Source organism: Ruditapes philippinarum, unplaced genomic scaffold, assembly GCF_026571515.1.
Source record: "Ruditapes philippinarum isolate M1 unplaced genomic scaffold, ASM2657151v2 ctg554_1_1_1_1, whole genome shotgun sequence".
In the NCBI taxonomy this organism is placed as follows: Eukaryota; Metazoa; Mollusca; class Bivalvia; order Venerida; family Veneridae; genus Ruditapes; species Ruditapes philippinarum.
In genome coordinates, this window is record NW_026864532.1 from 239,855 (window position 1) to 258,667 (window position 18,813).

General features: G+C 32.0%; 1 protein-coding gene across 4 annotated transcripts in view; it reads right to left on the reverse strand.

Moving 5' to 3' along the window:
• Window positions 1–6,156: 6,156 nt before the first annotated feature.
• LOC132725965 (sal-like protein 1) overlaps window positions 6,157–18,813 on the reverse strand; it is a 91,916-nt gene continuing 79,259 nt past the window's right edge. For 3 of the 4 annotated variants that reach the window (XM_060711193.1, XM_060711196.1, XM_060711195.1), the window contains exons 5-8: window positions 15,876–15,959; window positions 10,406–11,626; window positions 10,039–10,148; window positions 6,157–9,676 (exon numbers count right to left, since the gene is read on the reverse strand). In XM_060711193.1, the coding sequence (XP_060567176.1) occupies window positions 8,054–9,676; window positions 10,039–10,148; window positions 10,406–11,626; window positions 15,876–15,959 (3,038 nt within the window). In that variant the 3' untranslated portion in view covers window positions 6,157–8,053. The remainder of the gene's footprint in view (window positions 9,677–10,038; window positions 10,149–10,405; window positions 11,627–15,875; window positions 15,960–18,813) is intronic. The other variant, XM_060711194.1, reaches the window with a different exon arrangement.

Consider the following 18,813-nt stretch of genomic DNA (forward strand, 5'->3'; position numbering starts at 1 on the left):
TCATTTTACAGTTTAAGAAACTACATAGTATCTGTTATGTCCACCATCGGCATTTATAACCGAAATATACATGGACCTCATTGACAGCACATTAGTTCGAAAAAAGGTGTTGGACAATACTATTCCATTCCTTCTTAGGGCCTGTAGTGTTTGCAAAAAGGGTCTTTTCAGCACATCGTTGCAGCTCTGTCGAGATATTCTCAATTATGTTAAGGTCGTGGAGCCATAACACTTAATGAGTTTCTGTGTACACCCAATTTTCTGACAACTTAAATAAAAATAAATCGATTAATTATCGATTGAATTAAGTATTTAAGATTTGAGAACAGTTCAAAGTGTCACAGTTGTATTTAAAGCTTCACAAAGTATAAGCTTTAGTGTAAGTTTTCGGGGCAAAATAAAATATATTCAAAATATGTTCTCTGACTGCATTTAGACTGTGTTTGTATTGGTCATATGATAAATAATTATTAAATACAACTGTCATTAATATTATATATAGAACTTTTTGAAATTATCACAAGATTTTGCAGACACTAAGTAAACTACAAGAGTAGTTGAAAGACTTGCATCAACGAAATATTCCTGAAAGTTTAGCAAAGAAATGTAACAAAATTAACAGGTCCTCAAGGCTTGTGGGAGGGAAGCTGATTTTTTTTTTCAAATTAGGCTACCACCTTGCAGAGCTATAAGAACATCCTTTGTATAGATATAATAGATAATACGTGTGGGATAATTTTGTATAGTGGATAAAATGTCGGATTACAATCCTGTGGTGGATTGAAAGTTCGATTCCTCATTACTCCTAGGCAAATAAATTACTGACGAGACTTTAATCGTCGCATTGTTAAGTATTGCACTATAAACCTCGTGCAGGCTAACAAGTATCTCTGCTTTGTAGTAATTAAGCAAGAAAACTTTATTTTTTACAAATTTGGTAGACATAGAGGTAGTGGTGTTTGCAAGATGGACCAGAATGGCTTTTTGTTTTGTTCTGTTATTTTTGTTTTGTTCTTTTTTGTTATTTTGGTTTGGTGTTTAGTCACACCAACACCGTAAAGGTCATACGGCCATTTCCAGCTGTTCTGGTGGAGGAAGACCTCAGGTGCCCCTTTGGAAATTATTACAGGTAGGAACGAACAAGCAGTAAAACACTTTGGTTGCACATACACTGTATTGTCATATGGCGACTTTCCAGCTTTTTATGTGGAAGAAGACCTCAGTCAAGTGCTCCTATGGACATTATTACAGGTACGAACAGACCAGCGGTAAAACACTTTGGTTGGGGTTTACTTTGCACCAAAACTGTAAAGGTCATATGGCGATTTTTCAGCTTTTCTGACGGAGGGAGACCTCAGGTGCTCCTTTGGAAATTATTTCAGGTACGGACGGACGAACCAGTGGTAAAACACTTTGGTTTGGGGTTTACTTTGCACCAAAACTGTAAAGGTCATATGGCGATTTTTCAGCTTTTCTGGCGGAGGGAGACCTCAGGTGATTCTTTGGAAATTATTACAGGTACGAACGGACGAACCAGCGGTAAAACACTTTGGTTGGGGTTTATGTTGCACACCCAACACTGTAAAGGTCATATGGCGACTTTCCAGCTTTACTAGTTGAGGAAAACCTCAGGTGCGAATTATTTCATGTTTAAACGGACCAGCATGTCGAAGGTGAAGGTGATAAATTGATGAATATAACTTACAACTCATATCTAGTTTGCATCAATCCTTCCAGCCTTATTCTTTCAGAAGATTTCTCATTTCCTTCATAAATTTATCAACTGAATCATTGTTGTGACATTATGGTACTTAGTATTAGACGTTTCCTGATGTATGAATTTTAATTTCTACACTTAAGCTGTTATCACGGTGTTGTCATAATACACATTATATTAGTCCAAATTTATAGCCTAGGACTGCAAGCTATTAAAATGATTCACCTAAGAGTAACCCATTACTCAATACTAGTACAGTATATGGCGTATGGTTTATATAAAAAATAAGACATATTTCTTTTACACTTGACTTTATTTGCTTTTGACTTCAACAATGTATATGGACCTATAAACTACTATACTTATATATACATTATATATGTAATTTATATACATTCACACTTTTTTAAAATTTTCATTCATGCACAACATTTGCTCAACTTCACAATACACTTGGTACATAATATGACGTATTTAAACAAAACAACACTATTTGTGAATTACTAATTACTTATATATCTAAGACAAAGACGCATTTTGGCAATCATTTGGCATTTAATTATTGGTAATACAATAATATCTAAAACACTCTATACATTATTAAAAGGTATCTCAATCTTGAAATACAACGATACCATTTAAAAATTAAAAATGGCATGTGCTATAGTAACTAAACAATTGTTTATCTTAAATTTACATGTATACAAAACGATTTTTTTTTCAAATGATGATTTCCGAACTTTGAATGTTTCATGAAGTTTAATTCCATTCTTTCGTTGGATTAAATGATTCACATATTGATGATCTATGAAGCTACAAATGTAAATATTAAGATAAAAGACATGTTCATTTCTTAAAGTTATTATACAGATAAATAATTGGCAAATTTTACTTTTGTTTCAGTTAATTTTTTATTGAAAGTGTTCCGTTCATGCGTACAGAGGGTGCGTAGAGACATTATAAAAACACGTGACATGTCACATGACATATTTAACAACCTTTTTGAACGAGGACAATGTAGTATGAACACAAATATATGAAAAAAAGAAGTTTCCAAAGTAAATCGTTACTTATCATTGAACAAAGTCTAGAAAAAACATACGGAAAAATATTAATAATTTTTCTTCTTCAGTGGTTAAAACTTAAATATATAAAATAACATTTTGAATGAGATTCATTCTCGTAAGAGTTTTAAACAAACGTACTTTCTTTTTAAAAGCATATAAACATAATATAATGTAAAATTGTGTAAACCATTTTTGAAACATTGAATTGAACTTGCATGCATATTATATACTGATCAATTAAGTGCATAAAACATACGCTTTAATTGAGATAATAAAAACATATTTATACAATATTTTCATGTGACTGAGATGTATAAAATGTATGATATAAATTTGTGACACAAACATTGTAGTGAAAGAAGCTCAGACAGTGACCGTGTGATGAAAGAAATTTCAACTTCCTTTCTCAGAAATAGTATTTCATGCTTAAAGTTTATGTCAAAAAAGTTATTTTTAACTTCAATATACATGTACAATGTATTTACTAATCACTCTAAAACAACTAAAATTTCACTTATTAGTGTGTCAAAAAAAACAACAAGCAGTTCAATAATACATGAACAATGTAAACACTATTTAATGAAATACAAATAAGTTTATAATTTGTGTCATTCTTGTGAAATTTATACAGGAAAGATCTTATTAAGTTTAAATAAAGATAAACTATACTGTGCAAGATTTTTTTTTTTTTTTGCTGTAAAAAAATCAAATCAAACTATCTCATGAAAACTTCATACTGCTACAGCAAAATGTTTCCATACAGTAAAATTCTCACCTAATTCAATTAAATAATAATTAAACATAAAGGATTTCACATTATCACAGAAAATTTTCAATTATGCAAGCATCTGTAATTATTTATAAAGCCTAACATTTCAAGATATTGATCTTATTTTCTCTTTTAAATGAATCAACTGTTCAAAATTCATATGACAAAATATAATCTCTAATCCAATAAACTCGAAGATTAAATTCCTAAGTTTATCTTTTATCTGGCTCTATTTATATCATTCTACAGCGATATTTTTTATCAAGAATTCAAAATTCTTCCAAAAAAAAAAAAGAAGAAAATTAATGCAAATTTCATGGACTACAATATAAAAAATATTGATCAACTTTATATCTGTTAAACTTACATTTACATTTTTTTCATATATTTTTACAAATGTATTTAAATTGACTGATTTTTTGTGTGCAAAAAAAGATACTTTTTTGTGGATCAAGAGTATCGATCTCCAAATCAAAATAAATAACAGAAAAATGGTTTGCTTTGGACAAACTATCTTGCAGATCTTTGTGAACAACTAACAAATATGTAAAGTTACAAATTAATTGTACCTATGTGTGTACAAGTTATGAAATAAACTCTGTTCTGTTCTGTTCTGTAATTAATTGAGGGTCACTTCAATATTCTACATTGATGATAATTTAATTCATTATGATGCAAAAAATAAAAACCCATTCTTATATCATACACAAAGTGCAAGAAAGAATTTAATATATGTATATATACATTAACATTCTAATTTGAACTAAACTTTACTGTAAAATTGTGTAATTACACACAATAAAAGCACCATTGCGTGAAACAAAAACATGATAAAATTGTAAATAAAAAAATGCAAAAAAATAGAGAAAAAAACAACCAGAAAATGAAGACAAATAAAGGAAATAACTAATATATATATACAGTAACAATTTGCAATGCGTATACATCGACAAAAAAATTGCGTCCCAGTTTTATATTTTGATATGCATATATAAAGCAAAGCATTATAAACATGTGTGTTACAACAACTTATAACAAAGCCATAAAAAATCTTTGGTGTGAACAAATGACTAAAAATAACATAATATGACTTTATTTAAAATGTAAGTTAATATACTAGTAAATCAAAATCTGGAAACTCTTAACTTTGTATTTAAATCTAGCTAGCCTAGGCTAACAACATATTTATTTCACCCTTAAAAACAACATATTTATTTCACCCTTAAATTTTGAGCAGCCTAAATGTTTCTAATACATTTATAGTTGCCACTTTTTTTTCTTTTCTTTTTTTTGGTACATAATTTAGCATCCAGTGTCTATAGCCTGACCTTTGGCTTAGGAATAAAGAAACAAGTTTTGTTTAAATAATATTGTTTTTCTGTTAAATTAAAATATATTATTTTTGAATTTGAATCATTATATACTGATTTGATGATAATAATGTTCCTATTAGCCAGGGCAAATTATGCAAACAAAAAATATTGTGATGACCAATCAGATTCATTTTGAAAAAGAAATTTAGAAGTCTAATTAATTACCAGGCCACTTAAAGGAGGGACCAAAGATGGCCTTTATAGACAAGTGGTGACTTTATTTGGGATTTAATCTGTTTTATCAAATCAACGAAGAGTTTGTGAACAATTTTGTCTTTATTCCCAGGGTGATCTTAAAATTCAATGGTGGTCTTTAACACAGATTTGACTGTAAATTTTATATGAGAAATCTATCTAAATTTATATAAGCAACTGAGGTGAGCCTTCAAGTCCAATAAAAAATTTGTTTTCAACACTTCAATACAAAATATATAAAGACTTTCTTAGAATTTTAAATTCGGTTTTTGTATTATCAGTCTTTATTTTATAAACTATTTTATAAGTATAACCATAACAATCCATTGTAAACAAAGTCTCTTTTTTCTTCACAATTGTTAAGTGCATTGTATAAGAAACTTCTGTTTCCAAAGAAGTAAACAAAGAGTTATGTCTCATAAGATAAATAATAAAGACAAAATCAAGAATTTTAAAACTCTAATAAATCTAGCTTATTTAGTCTATGAAAAAGAGAACAATTTGTAATTTTGCATTTCATTTATTTTAAAGGTAATTATTTTGGACATTTTTCAACAATTTGGATTGTATCATTTTTACATACAAGTACATGGATGTTCTTTTCTACTTATTTATTTGGATATTTTTGTTATTCTGGATCTAGGAAACTGTGAATGTACATTATCTACAAGTATAGATAATAAGATAAATAAAAGTACAAAGTTAAGTGTAAGGTGAAAGGTGTTACAAAGAATATGGCAGCTTTTGAGACAGATTTTTGTAAAGATTTTTATTCTAACCAATTGCTTCATAAATAAAGAAAGTCCAAAACAACAAAACTGTAAATGTTACAGGCTCAGTTTGATAGAGCCTGTTCATGGCCGGTACTGTCAAGTGACAACTACCGTCCATGCCGTCCAGCACCAGCTTCAGCAAATTTCATCATTTAAACATGAAAATGGTGAAATTTTGAATTTAGAAACATCCGTAAATGTGTTTATACTGAATTCTTTATTCTTATAATGGATTGTGCCAAAGTCATAGCAGGTCTTTCATAGTGTCTAATATGCATTCAGCCTTGTTTGGAATATACCATTTTCATGTGTTACATATTTTATGAACCTATATTAACGTCTAGCTTAGCTGCTTTCTTTCATTTTTTCATAAACAGTGCCTTTGAATACAATATGCACAGAAACAAAGTGAAAGTAACAATACCTAAAACAGAATGTGTTACAGGTCATTTTAAAATACTGCTTTTTAAAAGATGTCTTAAACTCCTGGGTTTAAGTTAAATATAAACAACAGATATATGGAAAGATAACACCTTATATGGAATATGCATTTAATAACTTTTTTGCTCACAGTTTGAATACATTTAAAAGTTGATATTAAAATAATTACAGAAATTTTAAGATTTTCTTGCATGGAAAATTGTAAAATACAACCAATGACCATTTTGTGGTAAAACAATTTTTTATATATTGCTTATGTTCTTTGACTAGATATTTATAACTTTTATTAATTTTGTCTTTAGAATTAAGCTGGAAGAAAAATAACCAACAATAAAACAATAAGCACCTCTAAAAATAAAATGTCAATTTGCGTAACTATAGAAACAATGTTATGTAATGTAATGCACATGCTGTAACTTAACAGTTTGAACACAATGATATGAACAAAAGTGAACTTTTAATAAAAAATAATTAAAACCATTAACAGCAAAACTCTTTCATAAAGTTAACATGTCATTCACAACAATACTATTTCATGCCTTCAAAAATGAATGGTTCCCATTACATGTACATGTAATTTATAAACTTAGGTACTATAATTCAAGAACAAAGAAAATCTGCATTCTTAAAGATACAAACTTCTAACATTTTGGAATCAACTAAATCTTAACAACTGCTATGTACAAAAAAAATCTTTGTAAAGCAAAATGTAAAGAAATGAAATACAAGTGTATTTTTCTTTTTTATCTTCAAAAACATTGAATCCACAACCATTGAACATTTGCAACATTAACATGTAAAAATCTAAAAAAAAAGACCTAAATGTCAGGCAAACTATGTCTAAATAAATGCTTCTTGCGTTTTGACAGCATTTGTGATATTTTAACAAAGTTATTGACACAGTAATCAGCAACAATTATAATTTTCATTTACCTAAAAAGTACTAAAATAGTATAAAATGCAGGCCAATACAAAACAATGTTTGGTTCACAGACATTGATAATGTTTTATCCAAGATTTTTGGATAACAATACTCAGTTTTTACAGAGATGCCCAAGTCTTATTTTGTTCAGCAAAAAAATTAGCACATTAGTTAAATCACAATGTCCGACAACCAAACATTTTTTTGCAATGGCCTCAAATCTATATAACAATAAAAAAAAAAATCAATTTTCAACAATAATCAAATGCAATATATACATTCAATGCAAGATTTACATGATAAAAAACGTAAGTTTAGAAATTATTCATTTCAACATTTTTCTCCAAAACCAGTGTACTTCAATTCCACATTAGTACTAAGGTCACATTAGAGACCTTGGTAAAATTCAAAACCAAGTTTTTCCACAGAATGCTCTAAAGGAAACAAATATTTTGTGTTTTGTTTTCCATCTCAGAACACGGATCTAGTGTGAAAAATGTTGTATGTTACAACATGTACCAGTTAATACTATAAGAAGTGAGACTAGTGAATTGTTTTAATACTTAGTGGCCAGTCACAACAATGTTTCAATATATAAATATACTTTTTTTACTGTTTTAAATGTGTTTTTTTTTTTCACTAGTTACAACAATGAATGTATTTTCTATTAATCTGATTCCTTTCCTGTGCTAGGAGACGTAATTGTGATAAGGTAATGACTAAGTTAGTCAAATAAGATACTATAGGAATGATATTTTTTGCCAATGTCTGAATTTAGACTAGTTTAAAAGAAATATCATGACGCCTCGACTTTTGGTAACGAGGAACCCGCCATGTGCATGCTTCGTACATGATGTTCAAGAGCTGCTGGTGTTGGGAATGAACGACTACACAAGTGGCAAGATGCTTTCCATCCCCACCCGAGAGACATGTGAGGTGGTGACACCATTCCAGATGAACCGTTAGAGTCAATACTGGATGGCGAGGTTTTTTCTGATGACCTTGAACCGGACGACCCTGTGGATTTCATACTGAGATCAAGTTCTCCAGATTCTGCATATTTCGGCTTCTCTTCTTGGGATGGGCTGCTTTCAGATTTACGTCTCTCATCATTTGGCGGAGAAGACATGTCTTGTTTAATTCTTGTCATTCCAGGCAAGAGGGACACATCTGACAGTGACTTTGGGGGCGTTGGCAGTCCATTCATAAATGGAGGAAACTGAAATGGATAAAAATCAGGCCTTGGTGGGAAACCATGAGGCAAATAGGGATTTTCTTTATGGGCAAGCATGAATGGTGGTTCAATAGACATGCGTCTCCCACGCCGACTAGGGCTGTTATTCCACATATGTGTTCCCATGTGTACCTTAAGATTACCCTTTGTTGTGAAGGCCTTGCCACACACGTTACATTTGAATGGTTTGTCACCCGTATGAGTCCTAATGTGGATTTGAAGTGCACTTGCACTGGAGAAACCTTTCTGACATACAAGACATTGATGCTTAACTGTTGGATTTTTACTTATAAATGGAGACGTGTTGTCTGAACTTGGGTATACACCTGAACTTCTACTCGTTGAGGAAGATGATGACTGAGGAGTCACTGATGAGGAGGATTTTTCAGGTGGTGTAAAATTATCTTTTTTCATAATGACCTGAGATTCTGACTGTGACTGTTCTCTACGATGAATTTCACGAGATTCTGTAGAATCATCACTATCCTCACTTTCATTGTCATTCTGATTTGGAGTACATGAGTTATTGTTATTGCTTTCATAGTCACCATTTTCCGACCCATCATTAAGCTTATGTGTTAACAGATGTTGTTTCATGTTACCACGTGTTGTAAATGACCTATCACAAAGGTCACATTTATATGGTCTTTCACGTGTATGACTGCGATAATGAATGTCTAATGCACTCCTGCATGCAAATACTTTATAACAAACATTGCATGTTGTTGATTTACTACTACCATCAATAGGTCTTCCGTCCATGGCACCAAGAAGATAGTTACAGCCGAGACTTCCATCGCCGACGCTTCCTGGAGTGGAAGCTTTTCGGCCCTCGTCTGAACCGGATTCTGATCGAGGTGATACGGCACCATCTCCGTTAGAATACGACGGTGCGAGAAGAAATGGAGCGGCGTGAAACTGAGATAGTGGGTTTCTTGCCATAGTCGTATCAATTTGTCGCACACGTTCCTCAAGAGCGGCTAGAGATGTAGAATAAGCATTAAAATTGCCTTCTTGTGAAGGGTTCGAGTCTTCTTGAAGATATTTTGGGCTGGAAGATCTTGGATGAGATGATGGAAAAGTCAAAGAACTGTTCTGGTGAGAGGTTACTTCAGTTTCATCATTTTTATCTACCCCATCTCTGGAATTATCTGGAGTAGATCTACCATCACTGCTTTCCTGGTTCTGAAAAATATTTTTCAGATTAATATCATCCTTTTTACATTATTTTTTTTATATAATTTAAACAGATGATTTATATAATTTTATAGTAATAAGTAACTTTTTGTTAATTTACATATAAAATCTACTATTTTTTAACTTTTTCTATTCAGTCAACCTTTGGCATTAAGTCATGGAAGTGTATGACATGTAATTAGAATAAAACCTAAACTTATTAGTTCAGCTCAAATATATTTAACCACGTGCAAGGCTATTGGCATATTATCATTACGCTTTAAATTGCGCATCAGGATTTTAGAATGCTTTCATTTTTAATACACTTCAATAGGGAAATTAAAGGAAAATATATAAATAAAATTAAGTACCAGTCCCTCTTTCTTGGCCTCGTCTGCAGCAATTTTATTTGCCTCATCATCCATTTCATTCTGTTCCTCACTATCACTTAGATCATCATTACCATCCTCAATGTCGTCTGCTGCAAAGTCACAAACAGAATTAAATGTTTTTCTTCTATTTAAATTTCTTGTTGGTTCATTATCACAATATACTGCCTGTGTGTTTCTAAAGTCAGATAATGCAATTCTTTACATTGCTTTTATGTCTTATAATGTTCAGTTATAAACTTCTAAAATTTATTTCTTACTTTCTTATTAACCCGATGAGCCATTGACCTTTAAAAATATATTTCCATTTGACTAAAATCTGAAAAGATATACATATTAGAAATCTCACCTGGTTCTGACCTTCCATTGTTTGTAAGTTTTTCGACCTCATTATCGATCCTTGGCTTCTTGCTCAAGTCTAACTCTTTCTCAAACTCTTCGGGATAGTGCCGCTTCATAAGCATACTAGAATGGCTGATATGTTCATCCATGTGGGGTCGGGCAGATGCATACATGCCGAGATGGCTTAGTCCCGGTAGAGTAGGAAGTCCCGACATTCCGGTGTGGCTGCGGATATGTTGCTGGAGGACGAGGAGATTGGTGAACTGTTTATGGCAGACCGGACATTGGTGCATCATTCGTAGAGGAGGTTTTGCACGATGGACTCCCATGTGAGTCTTCAAGTTACCTTTAGTTGTGAACGATCGGCCACAGATCTTACATTTAAATGGCCGTTCGCCTGTGTGAATTCTGTAATGCATCTGAAGAGCACTCTTGCAGCTGAGAACTCGGTGACAGATGACGCACTGATTTGGATCAGTCAGTTTATGCTCTATATTATCAACAAGCTGCTGAAGTTTGCTGGTCTCTGACTTGTCAATCTCCATAAACTGTTCGAGATTATCGTCATTGTCAAGGATGTTTGACGGCAAGATTGTGTTTCGGAAAGGATCATTGTTTGACATTGATGTTGAGGTCATTATTGGAGGTCTATGATGTTGAGGAAATGGTGGTTGAGATGGAAGTGGAGACATCACTGGATACGTGCTCACCAGTGGTATACTAGACATTGGCATCACTGGACTCGGCCTACTCAAATGCCCTGATGACATCGCAGATGATATTGGCAACTTGATTTTGTCTTTTTCCTCGGGTGTTCTTCTCGGAGGTATGTCTGACCGAGGTCGATCGGGACTCACTTCCTTTTTAATATCAGACAATTTTGATTCTCGTTTTGGGCTCGAGGGTCTTCTTTCATCGAAGTTTGGTTTTGGAATCATACCATGATGAGCTGCCATTGGTTGTCTAGGGGCAAGATGTGGCGGTGGAAACATAAAGCCGTTCATTAGACCTGGCATCATGAACGCAGGATTTGCAAATGGTGTAAGTGCTGCTGCTGGAAATGGTGACCCCAATAGAGGCATTGGATTTTTATCCATATGCTCTGGAACTGGATTTGGGTTCATTTCAACATTAGGGAATTCTGCCTTATGTCGTTGGAAATGTACTTTAAGATTTCCACGCGTTGAAAATCTTCCCCCACAAATGTTGCATTGGAATGGCTTTTCCCCTGAAAATATAAACAAATCAATGTTAAAGACAAACTAATAAATAAACTTTTTCTAATATAAAATCTGAAAATGAAGACATTATAAACATATAACTCAAAGATACAAGCCTACTAAATACATTGTGAATGACAAATTTTCAATATTTCAGCTATAAAAATTACCCAGATTGAATAGGAAGAAAACAAATGCTCTAACAAAGTGCTAAAATCAAAGACAGTAGACAGCAAAATCTCAATTTCCATTCCCGCCACATTAGTTAACAATAAACATTTCCTGCTGTTTTTAAAAGTGACTTTTATAAACAGCTGTTTTCAACAATTACCTATATTTTCCCCAGTCCCTGACTATCTATAACATTATGTTCCGAGCACATGAACAAAAACCAATTAATGACAAAATGTCTCAATAAAAGAAATATAAAATGAAATTTTTCAATCTTTTCCTCAAATTCAAGAAGTCTGTGATTTTAATCAGAAATCTCAAATAGCAAGTGCCTACAATTTATTACAATATATTCAGATCTGGTTAACTCGTCAAATGTCTTACCATCTTAAGCTATCGCCGACTGCGCGCTTCAAATGAGAGCGGATAAAAGTGTCATAAATTGCTATAAATTGTCTAGAAAAATAAACTTTTCAGTAAAGAATGTGCTGATATATCATAACTTTAACAATCTATTTGTAAATAATTTCCTAATGATTTATGGTTATTGGCATATGTAAACGGTACTAAAACTGAACAAGCTAGACTAGATTCATTCTTAATAAAACCAAGAAATTTTCCCAAGGAAGGCGGAAACTTGCATTTCTATGTTATACAAGAATTTCTGAATGGTATTGGCCTTTATATAAGCGCAGCTTTGAAAAGTGTTGTACTTTTTTCAGATTAGAATATCTTTGAGGTAACTTAAAACATAGATTAAAAACATGTAATCTTTAAAAAATGGCACTTTCTGTAAAATACCGGTACACTCTTTTATCATGTTTTTCTTGTTTTGACATCAGTTCTGAAGTGTGAGAAATATTACCTCCCTTATTTTTTTACCTCGAAGCCACTAATTAAAAAAAAATTGTACTCCTAATTATGTCCTAAAAGTCCATTCTTTAAACAATTTGTCCTACAGAGATTGTGCGAGTTTTTTTTTTTTCGAAATGGAACAAATTCTTCAGCCTTATTACTAAAAAAAGAAGAAAATGAGTTCACAAACTTTTACGATTTCCTGATTATGGATCAATTTCAGTGCAGTCGATTGTGAACAAAACAGATTAGGAGCCATACATCTCCGAGAAAATTGGAAACCATACAATCGCGCCAATCATATATATCATATGATTAAAAATGATAAACGACTACAAAAACCTTATAACTTTCATACAGATGATAATAAATATCATCGAAACTAAGCTGCCAATTATATGTAGAAGACCTCTTGACACGGGTCCTCATAACTTCCTGCGGAAAACAATCGTGTTAATACTCAGTCAGTCCACTGACGCTGATATTAACACGCTAGTTTTATTCCACAGGATCACAGTGTCAATTAATCATAATTTCTTATAACGTTATAATTTGTGACAACGTTTATAGCCATTTTTATCTTCATCCCCTATTCCAACAAGTGCTTTGATATAGAAAAATCTCCCAGTATTAGAGAACATAGTATGATATTCAATATGATTTATGTGTTGTATTTTTGTAGAGTTTTTTTAATGTCATCAAACATATATGACAGAGGAAGCAAATCAAAGTAAAATCATAAATTTATTTAAGCTCAACATTACTGCTCCTAACTTAAATCACTCTTGAGTCACTTCCTGGAACTAACCAGTACTGGAGTCCGTTTCCTGGAACTAAGCGGTACTGGTACCAGTACTAATTCCGGAAGAAGAAATATGGTTGTGACCTCAGTAGGTTTCGAACCCACGATTCCATAAATTTTCCTCTGAAACCAGGTAGTGAACTTAGCATTACACTGCTTATAAAAGGTCATTCATGACTTCGGAATTGTTGAATATTCTTTATAACCCACATTATTTTCACATTCATGATGACAAAAAGGTGGCTTCTTTATCATTATTACTTATAAGAAATCAAAGTGAATCAAGTATCATTTCGTCATGAAGTACCGATTTTATTATTTTTTTGTCATTGAAATCTGATTACCTCAAAATGATTTCTGAATACAATAATAGTTGAAACTATTGATCACGTCGTAGAAAACACCGTAATCAAAGCTGATACTTTTCTTAATAAATTTTCATTGACTGTCTGCCTTGTGTTACAAAGTAATTTCTCAATGTCATTTCTGTTCCCTCAATCTTTATAGTGTGAAATTATATTTGATATAATTGAAATCGGTTATAAATAACAATAACGTAGCTATTAATCTGACAGTATCATACGAATGTGACAAGAAATAAATTCATACAGTTACTTTTTTTTTATTAATATAGTCATTACTATAAAAGATAAAACCGGGTTTATGAAACGAGATTCAATTGTCCACGCTCAAACAGAAAATAACATAAAAGAAAGAAAGGGAACAAAAAACATTAATAAATTTTTGATACTGTATTTCTTATTAACTTTAGACAATGACATTTGTGGGCTGTTCTTTATGGTATCAAATATCTCATGAATGTAAAGTATTAATTCTTTCCTTTTCAGATTTCCTTTAATAAATGCCTTTTAATATCACATCAAATGAGTCTGTATTTTACAACAAAATTACAAGAAAAATAACTAAAATTTAGCCATGGCTGAGAGATGTCTTGAATTGCAAATGCTGGAACTAAATTATATATATTTATTATTTATATATATTATATAAATCTAATACCAGTTAAAATTACTTTTGAAACCATAGCTAACATCAGAAACAATGATTAAAATGGTAAACCATAGCTATCATCAGAAACCATAGCTAAAATGGGAAACCATGGCTAACATGGTAAACCATAGCTATCATCAGAAACCATAGCTAACACAGGAAACCATAGCTAACATGGAGTCCATGGCTAACATGGGAAACCATAGCTAACATGGGAAACCATGGATAAAACAGCAAACCATGGCTTACACAAGAAACCATAGCTAACATGGAAAACCATGGCTGATATGGAAAACTATAGCTAACACCAGAAACAATGGCTACCATGGGGATGCAAATTACCCCCAGCATGGCTAAATTTCACTAACCTTGGCTCCAAAGGAAAATATCATGACCATTAGGCCATCAATTATCATTAAACTGAAATTGTTGATCATGTATGTAATGTCTTTCTTCCTGCAAGAACCTTATCAATAGCACTAGCATTTTGAATAAAAAAATAACATCATCTAGAGTTCTAGATTATGTTGACAGAATTTAGGAAAACAATTTGATAATATCTAGATTAAACATATGCTATATTTCATTATAAAATGATTTAGTTCTCTTTTTATATTTCACTGCCAGTGTATGGGGGATTTTTTTTGGTTACAGAAGGGAGATAGAGAGTCAAAGAGTGATATGTGCGGAAGTTTTGGAGGGAAAAAGATGAAACAGAAGTATGTGGAAGTTATCTTGATAACTCTGTCATCATGTAACAACATACACTAGGGTGTCTGAGAGCTTACAACTGTTTCCCCGATACACCTATCTTCACTGGTGGTAACTGATACTATCTGCTAGACACAGGTCCCCCCACTCCAATAAATCCCCCCTTGTATGTAGTAGTTAACAACCCTCTAACATAGCATTGCATTTAAATTTGATAACTGTAATACAAGTTTGATTTTTTTTTGCATTTTTAAATAAGTTTTTTATTATTTTGTTTTTCAGACATGTTAAGAGTTAATGTATATGTAACATTGAAGATTGCTTTTGCTTATACATATAGATGATTGTTTTAATAACATATTAAGGGTTCAGTGCGGAACAGCTGTAACTCATATAAACAATGAAGGAGTTATGTCCCTTTTGCACCGATCCATCAATATGTTTCATTATTCTAGAATAAATCAAAATAAGAATCAACAGTGAACATATGACCATATAACTAACAGAACTCCATATAATGATAGGCACTCTGCCACCAGGCCATTTATTAAGCGCATAATCATGATGTACGATTTATGAAGCCAGTTCTAACACCAAATACAAACAGCCAAAAACATTTTCAAAACAAACAATAATTCTAATTATGCTTCTAGCAGCTTAGAGTTATCTCCCTTATTTCTATTTATTTAATATACTAAGATACGTACATGTCCAAAAATCGGAAGTGGACAGCGCCGCACCCAAACCCAAGGGGACACCGTCCACAAAAAACGCATCGTGTATTGGCTCATCTTAAATAGAAGAAAAGATGCATTTTATCAACTATTTTTTTACAACAATGAGTTTTTTTTCAAAAATCTAAATCTGTGACTTTTAAATGCTTTCTTTTCTTTTAAACACCAAAAAGTAACGAGAACGGAAAAAAATGCACTGTTCTAGAAAATCTCTTGTATTCCGAATATTGCAAAAATTAATTAAAAAATGTTTTAGGCTGAGATGTATTGGCATATTCTGGAGAGAAAAGAAAAGAGAAGATTTAATCACAGTTGTCAGATCTCATTTATTTATCTCCAACAATAAATCAATTTTCTATAAGCACTTGAACCCTTATTATTTATTAGGAGTGCGAAGAGAGCAGCTAGTTCATAAAGATATAGATGGCGCTAATTGACAGGTCCGGTTATCAATATCCCGCCTTGCAGCCAACAAATACCTGCAGCAAAACAGCAGCTGAAGTCGCTTTTATCTGCACAATATGGCAGCTCCGTTAATATTACAGTCAAATCATATCCAGGAGCACAGCGGTAATACATTTTAAGGTAGCAGTTTCAATGGAGGTCTCCAAATTCTAAGTGGAATAACGTGAATAATCCTGCTATATCAGTGACAGCCATAGATAGTGTCACTAGATACTAAATTAATTCTCATATACAGAAACAAGATTTATTTCAGAACGTTTTATTTTTTTACCGCAATAAAAACATTTCTTTTGCTTACATTCCATACCTTACTGGTTCCGGAACTTTACGAAGCCCTTGACTGCCAAGTTCACGACGGAGAGAACAAAGGCATTGTGGGAGGACAGACATTTTACAATCATGACAACTTACATGATTTTTATGACTTTCGTATCAACAAACAGAATATGGTAGAACAAAGATTACGTTGTTTTCTAACAAGTGTCAGGCAATCATATAATCTATACTATATCCCTCTCTTGTTATATAACAAGACAGAAAAAACGTAGAACCGGAAACATATTACAAACAATTAACATGTTTAATCTCAAAACCAAAATTTCATGCTTGTAATTTGGATACTTGAGTCAGAAAAGAAACAACATATTTGACACTTTATTTATTTCCAAATAAATAATTTTGATAAATTGAGGTAAAATAATAATTCTCATGAAATGATGTTTGATGTAATTATAAGTAGAACCACGGACGTTTTGTTCCGTAAGCTAACTGGATAGCTTCCTCACATGAAAGAATGCAAAGTCCCTGTTGGGATTCGAACCAACAGCCGTGAAGAGCAAGTGGTTTGAAGTCAACAACATTAACCACTCGGCCTTGGACGCCCCTAAGAAATCCAATATATTTAATCAGTAAATAGCATTATAAACAGACTAAAGGGCAGTTACAATATATAAGAATATTTCTACATTGGTATGATTAAAATAGTAATGAACACAATGTAGAAAACAATTTATTTTACTGTACATGTATAACAAAAAACGCATTAATTTTAATTCATTTGCTTCTAATAAAATGATTAAAATGTTTTTTATTAAACAAAGCCACTGCCCATCTTATCAAATATTCAAATTATTCATTAACACAACTTTCCAAAGATAGTCTCTAAAACCAATGTTTCCAACATAGTCTACCAGAAATCTTTGATTTTCATGGCGAGAATCCCTGACATGGGCTCCCATGGGACGCTCACTTAATTACAGTGAAGGAAAGGAAAGTTGCAAATCAATCTATTATAAATCTGTAAATAAATGAGCATATCATTGGTGTAGTACAGAATTGTGGGAAACTATTGGCAGCTCTCCCTTAAGACTTGCTTTGCTCATTTCTGCAAACTTCACCGAGGTTTGAAATGCACTTTTGTTAGGTCACATACTTAAAATTGGCAAATGCCAGATAAAAACCAACAGTCGTTTTAAAGTCAGTGGGGACAACTGAAAACATGGTGTTTTTTTCAACAACAAAACAAAACTAAATTACAAAAATTATTATGTTCCCTAAAACATTGTTTTAATCCATTTACAAGCAGTCACTTGTATTAATTACCAACAATTACTGTTAATTTGATTGTAATGTTTATTTTGTAATCAGTTTTAGTTATAATTATTGAAACAAATCATTTTAAGGTTGAAGCGAGTAATCTATATAGAAAATATACTGGTAGGTGTCACATAATTTAATATAATTATATTAATATATTTTATCATAAAAGCTAGTTTCTACGAGTTTTGCATTTTTTAATAATATTTTCCATTTATTTTTATGTTTCCCGTATTTCTCTTCAAAATCATGTAATATAGACTATTTCTCATTGTTATCAACCTTTCAAATTGCTTCTTTCTCTTTTTTCAACAATAATTACATCCCTTTGATGTTTCTTCATCTATTACTTCCCTTTAATGGGCTCTTCTGTGTCTGCATTAAAAAAAATGGCTTAACAAAACCTTTTTTTGAACTAATTCTTATTAAGTTCATGACTGAAACATAACTATCGGAGGATAATTGCTTCATTAATAGTCAACCATTTCTATTTCAGTTTCAATAAAGTAAATTGGTAACAACCCCAGTCAAATAAAGGTCAGTTTATTATGGAAGGGTCATTTGCATTTTATGTCTTTGTCAATTATAGCCCAAAAATATAAAACTTTTTCTAGTGGTCAGACTGTTATATAATCTTCATAGAAAGTCACAAATAACATGAAATTTAGAATTCTGCTTGAATGAACGCATCTATTTGCGGATAATATAATTTCCGTCTTTTGAATTTTGTATTGGTCATCCTCAATCGGTCATCCCGAGTGCTTGCGATATAATAGAATCAGCTGAAAACTGTCTCTTGTCACCAGGAATTTCCTTCTTAAAATTATATGTCCATAGTCAAAAAAGTGCA